The sequence below is a fragment of the Martes martes genome (assembly GCF_963455335.1).
Source record: "Martes martes genome assembly, chromosome: 4".
In the NCBI taxonomy this organism is placed as follows: Eukaryota; Metazoa; Chordata; class Mammalia; order Carnivora; family Mustelidae; genus Martes; species Martes martes.
The window spans coordinates 150,758,129-150,778,512 of record NC_137891.1 but is presented as its reverse complement, the minus strand read 5'-3'; the positions used below and the strand labels follow the sequence as shown (position 1 = coordinate 150,778,512).

Here is a 20,384-nt window from a genome sequence, read left to right as displayed (position 1 = left end):
GTCAAACGTGTGTGTGTGTGTGTGTGTGTGTGTGTGTGTGTGTGTGTGTGTTTAGTAGGATCACTTACACTCCACTTACACACATCATATAAGTTGCATCTTGCTAACTCTCTGGTGTCTCTCTTGCTGACTCTCTTGTAATATTTCCTGAATTTATTCTCTTCATCTTATAAAAGAGTACCTTTAATAAATGACCTTAGGGCATCTATAACAGTGAAAAACCTTTAATGATTTACATTTGCCTATAGGATGAAGTAAAACTTCTTATTAGGCAATTTCAGGCTCTCTTTGATTTGATGCAAACCTACCTTTTCCACCTTCTGTTCTACATGTTTCTTGTTCCATGCTTCTACTCATGCTACTCTAAGTCCTCACCATCCCGAGTCTTTCAGTTTGCCTCTGTGTGATTAATTTCAGTCATTCAAGACCCAGTGCACATATTACCTTTTCATTTCATCTCTTTCTTACCACTGTAATAAAAAGTAGTCTCTTACCTCTTTAACCTCTACTGTAATTGCCCCTTCTGTATAGCACATATGGCATTCTGGTATATAATAATAACAGTAGCAACTAATACTTGAGCACTTCTTATGTGCCACAAACTGCATGGACTTTACATGCATTATATCTTACAATAATACATTATTATATAACTCATTGCCCACTTGAGATTATAAGTTTCATGATGCAAGAGAGAAAACATTTTTTTGATAGTATTTTTTCCCATTGCACCTATGCCAACCTCAACAGGCCCCGTCTAACCTTCTGAATATGGTTTAAGAACCAGTATATTACAGTAGAAAATCTTTAGAGCCAGGCTGCCCAGTCCTTGGGTCCTGACTGTGCCATCTTATTAGATTTATATTTAATGTGGAATAAGTACTTAATTTCTTTTAAACCTTAGTTGATCTTTAAAGGTAGGTACAAAACCTCAGTCAAGTAGCTGTGTTAAGATGTTATATTTCTAGCACATTACACATTGTATGGTGAAGGTAGTCATAAATATTTGTTCCATTCTTCCTTCCATTCTGATTAACAGTAAATCCATCTAGAGCATGTCTTGTACCTTTTCCCTTTCCTACCATCTTCCCTCTTTTCTTTTCCTGTTCTCACTCTTCTGTGGGTATCTTAAGATTTATTTTTTGAGAGAGAGCATGCACACACACATTGAAAGAGGAACAGAGGGAGAGAATCTTTAAAGCAGACTCCACGCTAAGCATAGAACCTGATGTAGGTCTTGATCCCAGGACCTATGAGATCATGACCTGAGCTGAAACTAGGAGTCAGATGCTTAATTGACTGAGCTACCCAGGCGCCCCTTCTATGGGTATCTTAAAAATGCAATTAGGATAGTCTGAGAATGGGAGAAGACAACTAAAATCTTCTCTCCTTTCAACTCCTGTGGAACTTGATTTTCCAGTGGTCAGTCTAAACTTGTATGTTAGCTTGTGTTATCTTTCCATGTATTTACACCCAGCTAAATTAGGACACTTCTTGAAGAGGTGCTTTTGAGCTTCTTAATCTTACCTTCCTCTTGGCTTGTAAGAAGTCTTCAGTGGATATTTGATGATACTGATTAATGGAGGCAAACCTTTCAGATTCTTTATTTGCCCTAGTAAGCTTTAGTATGAACTAAATGCTGAGAGATTGCCAAGCAAAGGAATTTATCACTGGAAGAAGATAGAATGCTACATTGTGTAGGTTTTGCAGTATCGTCCTATATTATACAAAATATAGTGAAACATAGCAGCTTGCCTGGATATCATACAGATGTATAAAGAGTTGTATAACCTTTAGTAAACTTGGGCCTATTTTAGAAAAAAACTCTTGCAAGCCCAGAATTCCAGTGTTTACAGTAATATATATACAATGTTATTCAATGTGGGCAAACAAAGCTAGGTATAAACTTCTTAGATTTAAAATCATACAGAACTAAATTTACATCCAAAAGAAAATTGCAAGTGAAATGCAAATGAAACACAAAGCAATAAAATCTAAATTAACATTTATTTACTGTGATAAATGATATTGCCTTGTAAAAAACGGTCTCCACTTATAATGTGAAAATGGTACAGACTCTTAGGGTATAGATTCTTCTTAAGTTTGACATGAGTACACTACTGTGGATTATGACTGTCATCTTGCCACTTTTCTTTGTTCTGACTACTGGGAAACCTTCAGTTGTATATCACATCCTATGAGGTTTTTTGACCTTCAGTTCACACCTATGTCATTTTCATGGTCAAGGCTCTTCTGTGACAAGGTAGTTGTACTTGGTGCCAACTTGTTCATAAACAAAAATGGACAATGAAATAATTTGGTACCACTTGGATTTAAGGTTGGTACTGAGATGATTCAGTGTGTGGTTACACAGATTTCTGTAGGTTGTCACAATGAAAACGTAGATGATTATGCTAGATATTTTTTTAGATCCCAGTTTAAAAACCTTCATGTGGATGTATACTAATTGAGTAGTGTAGACCTTTACACTTTTTGGTTTTATGCTGTAACTTAGTTGATACTCAAAAGAATTTTATACCAAATGGCTTCTCTAGTAGTTGTTTGGGCCAAGAAATTAGGCTATAATTGTTCTCATCTATATAAGTTTATGTAGGCCACTGTAGACTGCATCTTAGGTGGTTATCAAATTGGAATTTCATTGCTACTGTCTTGTAATTTTATGGCTTTTGCCCTTTACTGTACACTCACTGTCCATTGGCTTTGATCTTAAGCCCCTAGAGAGAAGGGATATGATACCTTGTGTAAGAATATGGCTGAGGGAAATAGAGAGGGCTGAGGAAAAAGAATATGGCTGAGGGAAATAGAGGGGCATTCAGAAATGCCCCTGAATCTGTGAGTAAAACATCATCATTCATAAAGGAAGTGTGATAGAATTCAGGTGGCAAATCATTATTGAAGCTGAAAAAATAATAGAGCCATTTTGAAGCCCCCCCCTTTTTTTTTCAAAATTAGATCCTTCAGTTAATTATGTAACTGCCAAATTTCTGTTACTAGACAAACACAAATTTAGTATTTAAGGTATAATTTGTTAAGCTACTTCACTGAAGATTAGTGTTTTGAACATACATTTCAATTTTTCAATATATAAAGATCTGTTTAATACCATTGTATTGTTTCTCCTGCCACCTCAAGATTTTATTTTTGTGTCATGTAGAAAAATAAACGTGTTTTGTTTTTCTCCCTTGAAATGCTTTGTTACCCCAAGAAAATGATTGCAGTATAGATATGTCACTTTTTCCACAGGTAAAATGGTATAGAGACGTAGCCATTTACTTGGGTTTCCTTTAACAAAGGAAAATTCCCTAAGGGTTGTTACCACTGTCTTTGGTATTACTGAGGGCAGGTGAATTTCTGGCTCCTAAGTTGGAACTTAGGATTCTAGGATTCATTTTTTATTCTGTTCTTTTGTTCTAGTGGTGGCCCATCTATCTTGAGCTCTTGGGAAACAAATAACAAAAGATCCAGTTTTATAGCTGCTAAAGGTTTTCCTTTAACTGCCAGAAATTTATCTTTTTTTTTTTTAATATTTTATTTATTTGACAGAGAGAAATCACAACTAGGCAAAGAGGCAGGCAGAGAGAGAGGAGGAAGCAGGCTCCCTGAGGAGCAGAGAGCCTGATGCGGGGCTTGATCCCAGGACCCTGAGATCATGACCTGAGCCGAAGGCAGAGACTTTAACCCACTGAGCCACCCAGGCGCCCCCAGAAATTTATCTTAATTGTTTTTATGAACATCTTTTAGAACTTACATGTCCTGCCTTCTCTGTATAAAAATAAAGTTTAAAATAAAAAAAAAGTTCATGTTCAATTCAGAACATATGGAGTAAACAAAGAAGTTATGTATTTGGTGAATACTTGTATTTAATGTGTCCCATGCAGTATACAAGTTGTAGAGGATATTATTATGAATAAATGACATGTTGTCCTTGTCTTTACAGAGCTCAGTCCTAGAAAATAGAAAATAAAAATAAAAATAAAAATAAATAAAAATAATATAAAAATAGAAAGTAGAAAATAAAGATCATGAGGATTGAAAGAGGAAAGATTGAAAGAAAATGAGGATTGGAGTTTTAAAAAACTGTGATAAAGTAATGACATAAGTCATGCTTCTAAAAAATTTTAAACTATGCAGAAGTATATAAAATAAAAACAATAGTGTTTCCCACACCCTTTCTTTAGAGATAAACACAGTTCTCATTTGTTAACTTCCTCTTCTAAAGTTAGAGGGCATAAAAGTGGGAGCATTTAAAATGAAGAGTAATTATGTAATACAAAGCCATCTCACCCATCTTATGGCAAGGAGCTATGTACGTCCACCAAAATTGGCAACTTATGCTGTTTTTGTTGTTTTAAACTCATGTGTTTTTAATAAAACCTACAAATTGTTTCAGAAGAAAGTTAAGTGACTGGTGCTGGATTTTATGTGTAAAAATTGGGGCAATAGTACCTAGTATAAATTTAAAAATTAAATGGTTCTAAAAGGCTCATACATCAAAACAATAGCGTTCTGTCTCTCCACTTTCTCTGTTCTGCTTGCTAGACTAGCTGTTTTCAGCCTTTTTACTTGTTTATACTGCTGACCTCATACTATAGTACCTGACATTTCATTCACTCAAGAGACCTAATTAAGCACCTAATACATATCAATCCCAGTGTCAAGGAGATACTACAGATATATTGGTGAACAAGGCAGTACACTATCATAGCCATTATGAGGTTTATAGAGGGTGTTTGTTCCTAACCTTGAATAAAATAATTCTTCAGTTTGATAATAAAACAAACTTTTGGAACATGGTCACCTTCATCATGAGATGATAAGGACTGCTTCTACATAGGACAAGTAGTGTTTTTATTCATATGGCCTAAGTTTCTATGTGGAAATTTATTGGCTGACTTTAGTTTTGAGACTTCAGGTACTGGTCAGACAAAATAGTGGAGCTACATATCCTCCTTCCAAGAGTTGTCTTTTAATGTTATCCATTCCAGTCATTCCGCCAGAGTTACAAAGCAAATTCATAGGGAAACTATGGATTTTTCCTCCTAATTGCTTCTTTTTTGTGCTACCAAAAGTATTTGTTGTCTCTGTGAGGTGACACCAGAGCAAAATGTGATTTATAGGTAAACATTATTGGGCTCTCCAGCAGAAATAATATTTTTGAAAGTAATGCACGAATTCCATTTGGTTAAAAAGTTTTTTTCATCTCAATAGCTGTACGTAAAGGTGGCCTATTTTTTGCTTGACTTCTTGCCAGTTGAAAGACCACCTCACCCTGAATCTTAGTATTTTTATTTTTCTCAGGTTGTTTTTGTACTTCTTAAGCATCCTACTGTATTCTTCTTTATCTTGAACAAAAACAGAAAAAAGTACTAATATAATTTAATCATGTAATAGCCTTAGTTATGTAGTCCAAAGATAAGTATTGAAGATTTTCTTTTTGATACATACATTGGAAATCAGTTGTTGTATATGGGTTTAAGACATTGGTCCCCTTCTTCTGAAGTATCTTACTGCTCAAGTTGCTAAATTTGCTTAAAAGTCCTATAATTTCTTGGGATAAATTGGGTAAAGTTGCCTCCTAGTGTGTAGTTACTTTTCATATTAAATGCTACATCTTGGGGCGCCTGGGTGGCTCAGTGGGTTAAAGCCTCTGCCTTCTGCTCGGGTCATGATCCCAGGGACCTGGGATAGAGCCCCGTGTCGGGCTCTCTGCTCAGTGGGGAGCCTGCTTCCTCCTCTTTCTCTCTCTCTCTCTCTCTCTGTCTGCCTCTCCACCTACTTGTGATCTCTCTCTGTCAAATAAGTAAAATCTTTAAAAAAAAATAAAAATAAAAAATAAATAAATGCTACATCTTTATGCATACTAACATTATACAAGGATTAGGAAAATGAGAACTACATGTCTGTAACAAATAGTTATCTCTGCATGAAACTGAAAAGGTAACCTTTGGACTTTAGCTGTGACCTCTTTAAATGGGTAACTAGAACCTAGAATTTTATATATGCAGTTGAGGAAGACTCAGTTGTATTAAGAGACCATCATAAATAATATACTCTATTGTCATCACTCCCAATCTTTTTTTTAATTAACACATAAAGTATTATTTGCTTCAGGGGTACAGGTCTGTGAATCATCAGTCTTACACAAGTCACAGCACTCACCATAGCACATACCCTCCCCAATGTCCATAACCCAGCCACTCTATCCCTCCCCTCCAACCCCCCAGCAACCCTCAGTTTGTTTCCTGAGATTAAGAGTCTCTTAAAGGTTTGTCTCCCTCCCCGTTCCCATCTTGTTTCATTTTTTCCCTCCCTGCCCCCCACGACCCCCTGCCCTGCCTCTCAGATTCCTCATATCAGAGAGATCATATGATAATTGTCTTTTTCTGATTGACTTATTTTGCTTAGCATAATACACTCTAGTTCCATCCACGTCATTGCAAATGGCAAGATTTGGGGTTTTTTGATGGCTGCAGAGTATTCCATTGAGTATGTATGTATGTGTATGTATATGTTATATATATGTGTGTGTGCACACACACACCCCACATCTTCTTTATCCATTCATCTGTTGATGGACATCTAGGTTCTTTCCATAGTTTGGCTATTGGCCATCACCCCTAATCCTAACACTTAAGCCTATTAATGAAAGAAAAACTAATGATAATTTGGTCTGCTAAAATTTTACTAGAACGTTACTGTTTACACTATTGTATCAAAAATGACAGTGCATTAGATTTTGAAACTGCTGACTCATGATGATGATGATGATAATGATAGATGATGAGGAGGACATTTTTTTAAAAAAAAATTCTTTGGTAAGCACTGTTAAATACGAAGTCACTGATGACCCCTCATGGGTCTCTCTGTCTAGTTGGGGAGATAAGCACTGAAGGACGTGGTAAGCAAGAATGATATAAATAAGTATTATGTCTTTTATGGACTCAAATAGTATATTATATAGACAGAATTAGAGGTGTAGGCTTTTTTTCCCCTGGCATGGAGAACTGCTGGATCAGCCAGTATTGAATTACATCCTTTGGAAAGCTCAGGCACAAAATTAACTGCTAGAAATGCAGATATTGAAGGAAAACTTTAAAAGATATTAGTGGAAGTTGTTAGACATTGACCGTGTCCATTTGGCATAATTAATGTATTTTTCTACATCATTGTTTATGGTTTAACTGATATCATATAGTTGATGTTTATTTTCAGAACCTGTTACCATAGGAAATCCATTATTGAGCACTATTATGTACCAGGCATGTGGCTAAATACTAAGGATATAATGTTGAACAAAATCAGATCCTTGCCTCATTAAGTTTACAGTCTAGTGATAAACATTAACAAAAGAATAATGCAGTTAGATAGGAAGCAGAGAAGTGGTTGGTGGAATTGACTGCTGGAGGGCCATTAGGGAAATTTGGGGATGACAGAAATGTTCTCTCTTAATTGTGGTGGTGATTACATGTGTGCATACATTTATCAAAGTATATTGAACTGTACATCTAAAACATGTTTTATTATATGTAAATTATTATTCAGTAAGGTTAATTAAAGATAACTCAAATACACATAAAATTACAGCTGGGATAAGAAGGAGAATTGGGATAAAATGACTGGGTAGCTCAGTCAGGTCAGGTTAGATCCCAGAGTCCTGGGATTCACCCCCATGGGAGCCTGCTTTTCCCTCTCCCATCTGCTTGTGCTCTCTTGCTATCTCTGTCACTATCTGTCTCTCTCTAAAATAAGTAAATAATCTTAAAAAAAAAAAAAAAGAACTGCAGTAGCCATGAGAACATATGACAGGGGCCATGAGAATATATGATAGGAAGAATTCACATAGGTGGGATGGACAAGATGATGAATAGATGTAAACTGAAGGGGATTGGTATCAAAGGAATAACAGCCTGTGCCAAGTCCCTGAGGTTGAAAAGTCCATAGCAAATTGAAGAAACTTGAAAAAAGGTCATTGCGTGTAGTGCAGGAAATGAGGGAGTGGAAGGTGTAAAATGGAGCTAGAGGATAAGTAGGGCTAAACTTTGTAAGCCATTATTAAAGACTGAATTGTATCCTAAACACAGTGGAAAGCAGTTGAAGTTCTTTAATTGGTTGTGGTAGGGTGTGATGAGGGAATGATGAAATTGGCTTTGGAAACCAACTACTGTGGCTCTAGTGTTAAGAATGAATTGGAGGAACTAGAGTGGATTCAGGAAGTTTACTGCAGGAGGCCCAGACCTATGACTGAGTGGTCATAATAGAAGTGGACAGAATGGAGACTGTATTGAGGAGGTGAAAATGATGGAACTAGATGGACTGAATATGGAATGAGGGAGGCATCAAAGACTGCTAGGTTTGTGGTTTGCATATTACAGTGGACAGTAGTGGTTTTCATTTACTGATACAGAGGCAGTACTGGAAGGCCACGCTTTTGAGGAGCAGACATGGCAAGAAGAGAGTGCATTTGGTATTTGGGCATTTTGAAAAAATTTACATAAAACTGTAGGTATCTTTAACCTAGAGTGCACACCATGCTAGTTGTAGGGGTTAGTTAATAGAGCTACAGAAATTGGATGCTTGGGAAATTAGAGTTGCAGATGTATGAATGACCAGAAAAATAGTTAAGATAAAGGAGATTGTTCTCCAAAGCAGTAAGTTAATTATTTATGTCTGTGATTCCCTGCATTTTGGGTGAGTCTCTGCTAAGGTCCTCTAAGCCCGAATTTTTTTTATCTAATTTGAAGTTATGCTATTTGGTTTCTTGAAGCCAATATGGACTTGGCATCTTCACAAGCCACCTACATGCCTTATGGAGCTGTGGCATAACAGCAGACCCACGAAGTTTCCCTGATTAATAAAACAGGGCACCCATGCTTTTGTTTACTGAGAAAGTATCCTCCTCCCCGCCACACCCGCCCCAATCGACACAAACAACTTTCCGGAAGTAACCAAAAGCAGTTATCGAGATGAAACTTGGTTCCACAGCTGCCAGAATTTTAGGGACAGTGAATTAGAAGTCGGTGGGTGTAGGTGAAGCATTTTTTCGTCTGTGAGGAGTCCTTCCCCGGTTGCCACGTTATGGGAGTTCCCGGGGCTGAAGTTCTGAAGGCAAGCAGAGCTCCCTTCAGCAAGGACCTCCCTTTCCTGGGGAGAGCGTGAGCTCTGCTGGTAGCAGCTGCAGGTCAGGAAGCATAGGTCCTGGTGCGGGCTTGGGTGCCCAGCCCACTGCACCCAAGGTGAGCCCTGGGCTCCCTGAGGAGGGAGCCGGGGTTGGATCTGGACAGGGTAGGCTGGTCTTTCCCGGGCCCACCCGCTGCTGCCAGCCCCTCCCGCTTCCCCCGCCCCGCGGGTGGCCCACTCCTTCCCTCTTCTCCACCCAAAATTGGTCTAACGGCCAATCGTCAATCGCTCCCCTCCTTTACAGCAGGTGACCTATGGCCAATCGCCAGGGGTTTCTTTGCCAGGAGCCGCCAGGGCCAGCCAATCGGTGCGGTCCCTAGGCCCGGGCGGGGGGTGGGGCAAGGGTGAGGGGGCGGGTGGGGGGCGTCCCGGGGGACGGGCTGAACCTGAGTGGATCGACTTCACTGCGGTGTGGGGGATACGGCCCGAGGGAGAAAAAAGGGGTGCTCGGAAGCGGCCCCCGACTCCCTCCCCTGGAGGCACAGAGGGCGGGGGCCTTGGCGAATGGCTTTCTTGCTGGCCACTTGCGGAGTGAGTAGACCCTGAGGGTCTGGGAAAGGGGCCGGCCCCCACCCCTGAGTCCCCGGGGTCCCTGCTGCCTGGCCCGGCCGGGCTGGGGCCGCGAATGTCGCTCTCTCCCTGTCTCCTTTCCGCTGCCCTCTGGGGTGAGTAGGACGCCGTGGCCGCCCAGGCCCTCTCTTCTTGGGGAGCTCTTCTCACTTCTTCAGCCGAGATGGGTTGGAGGGTGAGGCTAGGGGCCTCCAGTTTCGCCGAGAGGTCATTCGCCACCAAACGAGACTGGAAGAGGGCATCTCTTCCCCTTTTTTTCATTTTTGTGGAACTCACTTTCCTTTTCGAAAGCTGTCTCAAGCTATAAACACAAAAGTTAAGATTTCCCGTAACGTGAAAGCTTAATTTTGACCAGTTGCCCATTAATAGAGTCTCCAGTTGCAGGCCAGACATTTTCTGTTTTATTTTTGGCACTGTGTTCTTCCAGCCTGGCGTAGTATTTTTGTGTGTAATAATAATAGGTGCTATTATTTGTGAGTATGTGTGTGGAGAGGGGAGTGGTTTTATGCTTCTTGAGTAGCTTGTGCAAGAAAATACTGAAAACTTTGGAATAGTGTGAGGTTCTCATAAAAACTGGAGGGAAAGGTTTAGGTTTCTCAGCACAGCTCAGTTGTGGAAAGTTGAATATAATGAATGGGAAGCCTGTTTTTTTTCAGCATTCATACTGTACTTCAAGTATTTTTGTTACGAGTAAGAAATGTATTGAAGCAGAAAACTTTTTGTTCATTTGAAGTAATATTGGGTTTTGCTTGTCAAATTGTTTGCGTTTAGCTGTGTTCAGGAAATTAAAAACAAATCAAGTAATTACTTCTCCTAGTTTTTAGCAGAGATGCTTAGGGATGTAGTCACAGTTTTAAGAGCTTTTGTAGTGAAATTTAAATTGGAAGGTCTAGTCCACTGTCTGTGAATCATCTTTCAGAACATTGCCTGTATTTGAACTAAATGATAAAGCCCCTCAGTGAATATTGTCAATATCTCTCATTTTCTTAAAAGCTTTTTTTTAACTTTCCTTTTTGTGCAGCCCAGCCAGAAGCAACTTAAGTAAAAATACTATGTCACCTTTCCTAGCTCAGGGAAAGTAGAAACCACCAAAAATCAGACTTTTAGTCTGAGAGCCTAAATGAAAAGAATTATCACAGAGAATCCCCATTGGTTTCCAAAGTGTCCTGAATTTCTTTTTGACAGAGATGGCATTATGCTTGAAGTACCCCTCAATAAATACTAGGCTGGTCACATCCATTTTGATACTTCTTAAGTTCTAGGTGGTATTTTTTTTAATGCAAAAATAGTAGTAATCGTAGTAGTAGTAATCTACTCAAACATGCCCAGATCATAAGAAGATGAGCAGAGAATTTAAGTTTGGTTCAGCCAGGAAAAAACATTGCGATCCAGCCATATTTTGTTGGTTGGAAAATCAAGCAGTGACAGGGTTTGCAGTCTGTTGCCTGAGAAAGATAATATCAGGCTTTTATTCTGGAAATTCTAGGGTATCCCCTGGGATATATCAAGTTTTATCAGTATCTAGACCTTGTAGTATGGAGTGATAACTGATGTTTGTGAGGATTCTATAGAAAAAGATAGTTTTAATGATTAATATTATGTGGTTAGCCTACAGATTATATTTAGGAAGATTTTTTAATAAAGATTCAAACAAAGTATCTCTCCCTAAATATTTTAAGTAATTGAAGTTCCACCATACGTTGGCAATTAGTCATTGAAAGCTATTTTCCATCTTCCTTATTTTCCATGTCCAGTCACCAGATCTGTTAAATTTGCCTTAGTAATATCTCTTTGATTTATCCTTTTCCCATGTGATAATAGTTTAATTCAAGCCTCATCATCTCTACCTAGACTTTTCTTTCTAACTAGTCTTACTCCTACCTATACTCTTTATCGCCAATCAAATCAGACTGAGTGCTTCACAGTCTGTTTTGAATCCATTTGCCAAAGTCAGCTGCCTGTCAGGTCCTTCAGGGCCCTTCACAACCTGGTCCTAATTTATCTTTCTTTAGTCTGAACTCAGGTGCAGGTGCTCTAGCCAAGCTATCCACTCTAGCACTATGAACTATTAATCATGTAGAACATGACTTAGCCTCTTAGCTCTTTGTCCTTTCACAGCCTTTCCCCTCTTGCTTGGAATTAGAATTGCTGAGAATTCTAGCAAGTGATAAACCTCCAGTTCTTCCTAAATTTAACATACACTTCATATGTTACTTTTTCTTTAATGTTTTCCTACAGGCAGAGCCATTTAGAGTTACTGTTGACCTTTGTGTGCTACTGTAACACTTTGTTAATCTCTCTATGGACAGCATTTCACCAGGTTGTATTGTAGATTTTTTGTTCACGGGTCTGATTCTTGCATTATACCCTAACCTCTAGAGGTCAGAGGTCTTTTACTCATCTTTGTATCTCCAGGGCCTTTGTCCATAGTTCAGTGCTTGGCACATAGTAGGTACTCACTGAATGCTTGTTAAATAATGAAAATTTGTGACTTAATAATGTACTTAGTATGTAGACCTTTGTCTCACTTGTACTGGGGTTAAGAAACCTAAGGCCCCAAGCTCTCTGGTTGCTACCACACCTAAGACATGGGATTGGAGAAAATGCTTAGAAACAATATTATAAATGGTGAGCAGATTTCCAGGCAAACTCTCTCTGTCCCCCAATCTCTATGATCTCTAATATGGTTTAAAGAATACTAGCACTAACTCTGTAGTTAGTATCATAGGAAGTCAGAACATGTTGCTTGGAAGGGGTGAAATTTGAGCTCATTCCAGATTAGGTAATGAAATTATATTTGCTGTTCCTTTGAAGACCATGGCAGTACTTGGCACATAACATATATTCAGTGAATATTTGTGTCATGAAGGAATGGTTGGTGTGTGTGTGTGTGTGTGTGTGTGAGTGAGAGAGAGAGAGAGAGAGAGAGGGAGGCAGAGACAGAAACAGACTTGTCCTTTTACATTGGAATTCATTTATTTCTGGAGATACCTCTAAGAACTTCGCTCTTTGCTGTATTTACCAGGCACCCAATTTTGTTTTTTCCAAAATGTGCCACTTCATTCAAGTTATCCTGCTTACTTGGTTTCTTTGCATTTTCTTCATTCCAAAACATTTTAAAATCTCGTTGTATTGATATTTCTCACTCAGTTTCAAGGTTACACTAAATGGTAGAGTTTGCTTGTGTTTTAACATTCTTTGTCTTACTGTGCAGGACTTGGCTTCAGTTAGGACCTGTAAGTTCTTATTGTCTTTATTTAAATGAAATTACTACTTTTTTTTAGAGTAAAGGAGTAGACTCCAGGTTTTTCAAATGTGCTAAGATATTTACTCACCTGAGGGGCATGGTTATTTACCTGGAGATACTGGCTTCACAGACTCCTAGAATTGGAAGGAACTTTAATATAACCTCTACCAATTTTTCTTTTTAAGATTTTATTTATTTATTTGAGGTTGAGGAGAGAAGACGACTCCCTGCTATGCAGGGACACAGGGCTCAATCCTGGGACTCCAGGATCATGACCTGAGCTGAAGGCAGGCACTTAACTAACTGAGTCACCCAGGCACCCCTAACCTCTATAATTTTTATAGTGGAGAAAACAGTCTCAGAGAAGTGACTTGCCCAAGGTCACACAGTTAGAGACCAGAATAACTAGCATTAGAGCCCAGTAATTCTTGCTCTTTTGACTCTAGGGAGAAGCTGGGTGCTACCTTGCTGCTGCTCTCCATCCATTGCTCTCCTCTCTCCCCAAACCTTAGTAATTTTTCCAGTTCAGCCACTAATTTTTATTTCCTTTCAGAGTCAGCATCTGGATATGAAAAATACCATCTTTTTTTTGTGGAGGATATCATTCCTCATTTGGCTTCCTTCTGCTTTCTAGCCTCTTTGTGCTTATACTGACCCTTAGCCTGCGAGTATGCCTTTTCTGGTTATTCTCCATTTTCCTGCAGACTCCTTCTTTGCCCTTCTTTGCTCTTTGCTCCAGGAGGCTAACCTTTATAGCCATGTCCCCTGAAGTTCTTTCTCCTTTGGATTCTGGTTGGGGTTAGCCAATGGGAGGCAGTGACAGAAGATGGAAGGAAGAAAAGAGAGAACTCTTGGGGTATTCCTCTTGGTCCTCTGTTTTGATGTGTTTTGAGCAGTGGCTACGTACTATAAGTAGAGTGTCCTTTGAGTACCTCCAGGTGGTCCATGGTAACAGTTTCCTTCCTTTTCCTCCAGGCTTAGAATGGTGAAGGCTTCCTGCTGTTCCTATTTCCCGGGTACCTCAGCATCCCTTGTTAGTTTACCTAACCCTGCTCTCATTTCTTTGGCCACTTCATTAAAGAGAAGTTGAACTATTCTATTTCATTATGCTGTTTCCAGCCTCCGTCCACTGCTGTAATACTTTTCCCTTTACATCTTTGTCCACATCTTGCACTTCACAATGATGGCTCTGTGAAACCTTTCTCATCCCTTCAACTTTGCCCTCTGTTCTCTTAGTACTTTTCTTATAACTCTTATTTTACCATGCTTGAATCAGTTATTTTTAGACAGATGTTTTATCTTCTCTTAGAGATTTGAAACTCCTAGGGTATAGTCTATAGCTGCTTTGTCTTGGCATCCCCAAAGCATCTAGCACAGTGCAATAGTCAGAAGAGATACCCAATGAATAAATCATTATTGTAACACTGAATTCCAGCCCCAGAGCAGCAGTACAGGTTTCCCCTGCTATTCGAAAGTAGAGCGTTCCTGTGAAACCTTTCCTAAGTCAAAATGGTGTAAAGCGAAGAAGCAATTACCATTCATTTATATGAAAAGATTTTTGAGCCATCCCAGGCCTTAAAACCTCTTGGGCTTTTCTAACACCTTAGGATGTCTTGCTTATCGATACATAAAAAATTAAGATAAAGTACAAGTGCTCACAAAGGTCAAAGCTGTGGCAGCTTATGGTGGAGATGCTGTGTGTAATTTCCAGAGAAGGAGCTTGGTGGTGCCACTCTTGCTTGTGGTACTCACTACCTCTATAACAACTTGCTGTAAAACAAATGCTGAATGCTGTTTTTTTCTTTTTGCTCCCCCTTTCTTTTTGTAAAAAGCAGATATCCTCTCCAGATTTCTTTTGGTTAGTGAAAACAGGTACTGATGAAGATCTTTAGTAAAAGCAAAGTGGTAACACAGACTTTTGAAAGTTGAGGTGAACCTGCATGTGTAAAAGTGCTCATGAGAGAATTGACTTGAGAGTTTTTAGAGGGACAAGTCAATTGTCATTGCCTGGTCTTGCTGCTTGTACTGCCTGTATAATATAGTATCCTACCTTTTACTTGATTTCTTTTTTTACTTAAAAATTTTTAATAGGCCGTAAGAAAGTCAGCATCTGTACTTGTAATATAATAAATCCTTTAGAGTAGATGAGTTGTTTATCCTTTTTTCATGAATACACTCAATTATAATTTCTTTGATTATGCTTAAATGCTAGCAGGTAGGCACATTTCAGAATTCCTTAATTCATTAATTTACAAAATTTTCATTGAGCACTTACTACAAAACAAGCACTGGCCTTGGGGATACAGTTGAGAACAACACTAAGTCCTGCCCTGATATATTCTAGTTAGGTTTAAACCATCTTTGTAGATTACTGACCAAAATTAAACAAAACTAGGGTAATTTTATGTACACTCTGGTGGAGGTGGCAGAGGGAGAGGGAGAGAGAATCTCAAGCAGGCTCCATACCCAGCATAGAGCCTGACTTTCTCACAACCTGAGATCATGACCTAAGCCAAAATCAAGAGTCTGATGGTCAACCGACTGAGCCACCCAGGTGTCCCTATATTATACTTTTAACAGTTTAGCAAAAACTCAGCCTGTTCCTTCTGTGTAATGTTCACTGACAGCTAAAATCAGATACACAGAAACTGTTTTTGACATATATAATTTTGAAGGGGTAAGTGTCAAACCAATTAGAGTATCCTTTTCAATTCAGCGTTGTTTTTGTTTTATTTTGTTTGTTTGGTTTCTGTGAGACCTAAGCTTTTAGTACTGTCTGTTGGTCTGACTAGTTCCATCATTTAGCTCCCTTCGGGTGTTTAATTTTCAGTGTGTTCTATTTTGCTATACAGAGAGATCCAGGTTTGTCAGAGGAATATACCAAGTTTTGTTTTTTAAAACAGTTCACAATCAAAATTTTAACAGCTTTTATGCTAACTAAGAGAATTCTGCGGTTCTTTCAAAACCTGTCCTACTAAAATACTTAGTTTTAGGATTCATATGTTTGAATATGAGTTTCTCCTAGTATGCTTGGAGTAAATCTCTGGTATTTATCTAAAACTTTATTTTTGGTGGATCCTTAATAGTAGTGAGACTTCTTTGCTTTCCAGAATGCTATTAAACTGAATGTTAGGTAATAATTTGGAGTTGGAGAGAGGAAGAATGTGTATTTTTCCATCCCATTGTAGTAAGTCACTCAGAGCTTATATAGATCGTGGAATAAGTTAACCTGTGACTTTTAAGAAAGATGTGTCCGGTAGCCTGACCAACCAAGTGGGTGAAAAGAAAAGCTTTAGCTGATTGCCAGCACCACATGGTCACGGAGTGCTTTGTTAAGAGGGAGTGATGTAGTTGTTTTTTATGAGTTTGCTTTCTTGAATGTTGAATCACTATTATGTTATTGGCAGGAAGGATGTAGAAAAAAAGTTAGGTATTCTGCTTCATTTTACTGGCTTTTTTTCGTTTTGGCATTTATTCCAATGTAGTGTTGATTGCTAATTTTTTAGTGTTTTTTTTCCCCCAAGTTTGTGCTTTTTATCTGTAAATGATGTTACAAATTTGTTATGCTACATTTTGCTTGGAAAGGTGTACCTGAGCAGCTGTATTGCCAAATTTACTCTCAAGACATTTTAGGATTTTGTAGATAATTTTAAGAGCATGAAGCTGATTGATCTTGCAAGCTCAAACAGTTATAAGACTTTTGAAAAATATTTATAAACTTCAGTTTCCAAATATTTTTATAATAGCTTATGAATTAAAATAACTGTATACTTTTAAAAATCAGACAAGTGAATGTATAGAGAAAAAATTACAAGAGTCCCTGTCTCACATGCCCCCCTTCTTTAATCCCAGTTCCCAGTATTAATATGTGTCATGTGTTTTGTTTCTTGCATTTTATTTGAGCGAGTTGTGTGTATAAATAAAATAACTAAAAAAATGTAGCTTCTATATTATTCATGTGTCCATTTACCTTAATGTAAGCACCCAGTTAATATTCATTGAATTCTGGTGGAGCTTTTTTCTATGATTGGCTTTAGACATTCAGAGCCTATAAACTTAACGTTTCATTTAAAATAATTTTTTAAGTAATTTGTTGCTGCATTCTGACACTTCAGAGGCAATCTTACGTGCCTTCTAGACATTTACATCTCTAAAAGGCTAGTTACATCTTTTATGGAGAAGGAGCCCATATAATTTATTGTCCAAAGGGGAGCACTTTTGAGAGTGAGGGAGGCTGCTTCTTTTCTCCGACAATAGGCATAAACATTGATGACCCCAGGCAAACTAGGGTATATGGTTATGCTATTCATAAACTTAAGGTTTTTATTTGTTTTATTTGTATTTTGACAAGACTTTTTATATGACTTTTTAAAATAAATTGAGTCTTTTGGAAAGACAAGCTATCAGTGATTTAAAAATAGAAAATGGTGCAAATCGCAAACCTTTTTTGTACAGTTGTTTGAGTAACCAAATCACTTCATGGAATCTATATTAGTATTCTGTAAGTCAAAAGGTTACATAATAGTGTCAGTATTGGATCAAGAGATCATGAAGAATAAGCAGTTGTGCTAGAGTTAATGATTTAAGTTCATGAATTTTGACACTGATATCTGTATCTGATTCCTGTTTGACAAAGTAACTCTCTTTCCCAACTATATGAGCAACTCAGATTTGTAGTATTTATGTTTTTTAAACAGGAACTTAATACTATGCATAAACCATTTTTTTAAAATTTAAAGGTAAAAGTGATTCTATTTTTGAAGAGTTGATGTACCTTCAAAAATCAGTTTATTTTATTGCAGAAAAGGATTTTTCCTTATATTGTTGGCCCTTTGTTATCAAGTTAATAGTTCAGTATAGTTTACCTTTTCTAAATTTCTTTTTCTGTCTTTTTCTGAAAATTTCATATGGAATTTTTTTTCTAATCTGTTTTCTAGAACTGTTATTTTATGAGTTGTATATTGCTCATCCCCTTTTTATTACTATTTATTATCTTCAGAGTTTATCAAGTTCCTGTTTTCCATTTTTAAAGGAACACTGTACAATTTAACTTATGCTTATATCCTTTTATTGATTATGGATCTCTTAAAATTGTTTTATGGCATTATCTGGTTATTAGTCAATTTTGTTTTTAATCCATCAGTCATTGAGTGCTCTCTTTATATTAGGCACTACTTTAGGGCCGGGAGATGCAGTAGTGAATTCTGGTTATTTATGATTACAAATTATGAAGAGGAAGTAGAAAACTTACTCTTGTGTTACTTTACACATATTCTTTCATCTGTCAACAACCTTTGAGTGGTTTGTTATTCCCATTCCTAGATGAGAAAATGGTGGTGGAGAAAGTAGCTTGGCCAGAGCATATAGGTTAGGAAGTTGTAGATTCAGGATTTAAAACTGAATCAGTCTGACCTTAAAGCTGTGCTCATTTTAACTACATCAAGCTCCTTCAGGCAGTTTTTAGATTACATTTTAGTGCTCTTATGCCATGAATTCTTTTCAGATATTACTGTGATTTAAGAGAAAAGTGTAATGGATTGAAATCAAAGGAATAGTTTGAAATCCCAATTAAAGAAAACCCCCACTTCATGATTCGGGTAAATGCTTATAAAATAGGGTTAATGTCTGTGTACCTTACTGTCTTGTCATAATCAAATGAGAAAACTTAAAAAAAGTGTCTTGCAGAGAATCTAATACTCTCAAAATTTTTTCAGTATATAAGGTGCATCCATGGTGAATCCATGGTATTAGAACTGTTCGCTTAGAACTACAGAAAAAGACCTTTCCTTTTAGGATATTCTTGGGGGTACCTAGCATGCTGGTAAGATAACTATAGCCACCATGATGATAAAGGAGAACCTGATTTGGAGCCTTAGATTATCAGAACATTAACTTAAATGGAAAATAGCATGAAGTTATAGTGAAAGAAGGCATGTAGTAATGGGCTCAATTTTGTTGACAGTTTCAAATTGGTAATCTTCACTTCAAATGAATTGAAGTTGAATGAGTTGAGTATTCTTTAGGATTAAAAATAGAAATTCTTGCCCTGAGAAATTCCCTAGACCTCTAAATCCTGTTCTTCCTTTAGCTGAAGTGGTTAAACCACAGAGACAATAGGGATTATAAATTATAAATGTTTCTAAACTTTCAGTAATCCCAGGAAATAACAGATGAGTATACTCCACATAAAATTGTGATCTCATTAATATTTCTGGTTTCGTTAATATACTTTTTTCATCATTAAACCAACTTATAAGTCATTTGGTAAGGAGACAAATGATATCATTTCTCAAAAAACTTAATTTGCTAACAAATTTCTAAGGAACAGAAAAGCCATTAAGTTTGGCATAATATTTTTTTTTAACTTACCATTTGCTGCTCATGTACCTACTTTTCCTCTGAACAGTTAGAGATTTTTCTCTTAGTATTCCTTTACTTAATTATTGATGTCAGACTCAAAGCATGGTAAAGTAACTTTCTATTCTCTCTTTTCCTTACTTTTATGGAAGATCAGTACCACACTTGCTTTTTTCCAGTCTTCTGGTATCTCTCCAGTTCTTGAATTTTCAAAAATAATTGTAAGTGATTCAATTGTAAGTATGCTCTATACTTCTTTCATTGGATGAAAGCATATCTGTGATGTATGTCATCTCAAATTGCTAATTGTGAACATAAACTTTCCAAATACTCCTGCATTTTAATCAAAAAACATTTCTGCAAAGTTTTCATTATTTTAATTATAGGGTATGTGTTTTGCTAATTTTTAAAAATCATCTACTTTTGCCTGGATTCATGTTGTTTATTTTTCATTAGGAGGCTTATTTCTTTGGTGTTTTTCTTTTGTTAAATTTTTAAGCTGTTACTCCCCTTTATGGTTCTACTGATAACTTAAATTCTGTGTTCTTGTTATTCTGAACTTTCTTGTGAGAATTACATGGACTAATTTCTCTATTTTCCTTTTCTCCTTTGCAACATATTTTTACTATATACTATTTTTTTCCTGTATAAGAGAAGAAACTGAATACAGGGTACTTAGTCCTTTACATTTTTGTTGTAAAGTAAGATTTGGTAGGAAAATATTACTCATTTGTTAATTTCTTTTTACAGTGTTGTTATTCAGCCATAGCCCTTCCTGTTCTGTTATTCTCCTCAGTTCCTCAAATTACTCATGATTTTCTTATTTCCTGATTCTGATCTCAGCAAGACCTTAAGCCACCTTTTACCACCTTTACCTCCACTGTTCATTACTCTTCCTCTGTCACCAGGAATTACCTTAAAAGCTCTTACTCCCTGCCTCAAAAATTGCCTCCTGTACTGCTGTACTAAAAAAGGACCTCTGCGAAGCAGCTACAATTCATACGTATTTCAG

At 37.3% G+C, this 20,384-nt stretch overlaps 1 protein-coding gene across 13 annotated transcripts in view; it reads left to right on the top strand.

Annotated features, from left to right (window-relative positions):
* Positions 1-20,384, top strand: part of OSBPL9 (oxysterol binding protein like 9) — a gene marked incomplete at its 5' end in the record, with an annotated part of 170,156 nt that overhangs the window by 97,327 nt on the left and 52,445 nt on the right. For 3 of the 13 annotated variants that reach the window (XM_080802611.1, XM_080802613.1, XM_080802606.1), the window contains one exon: positions 19,525-19,593. The exons of 3 other annotated variants lie outside the window; for them this stretch is intronic. In XM_080802611.1, coding sequence (XP_080658737.1) covers positions 19,525-19,593 — 69 coding nt within the window. Of the gene's footprint in view, positions 1-9,563; positions 9,864-19,524; positions 19,594-20,384 lie in introns of those variants that run through there. 7 more of the 13 variants (XM_080802608.1, XM_080802607.1, XM_080802617.1 and 4 more) reach the window with 5 other exon arrangements.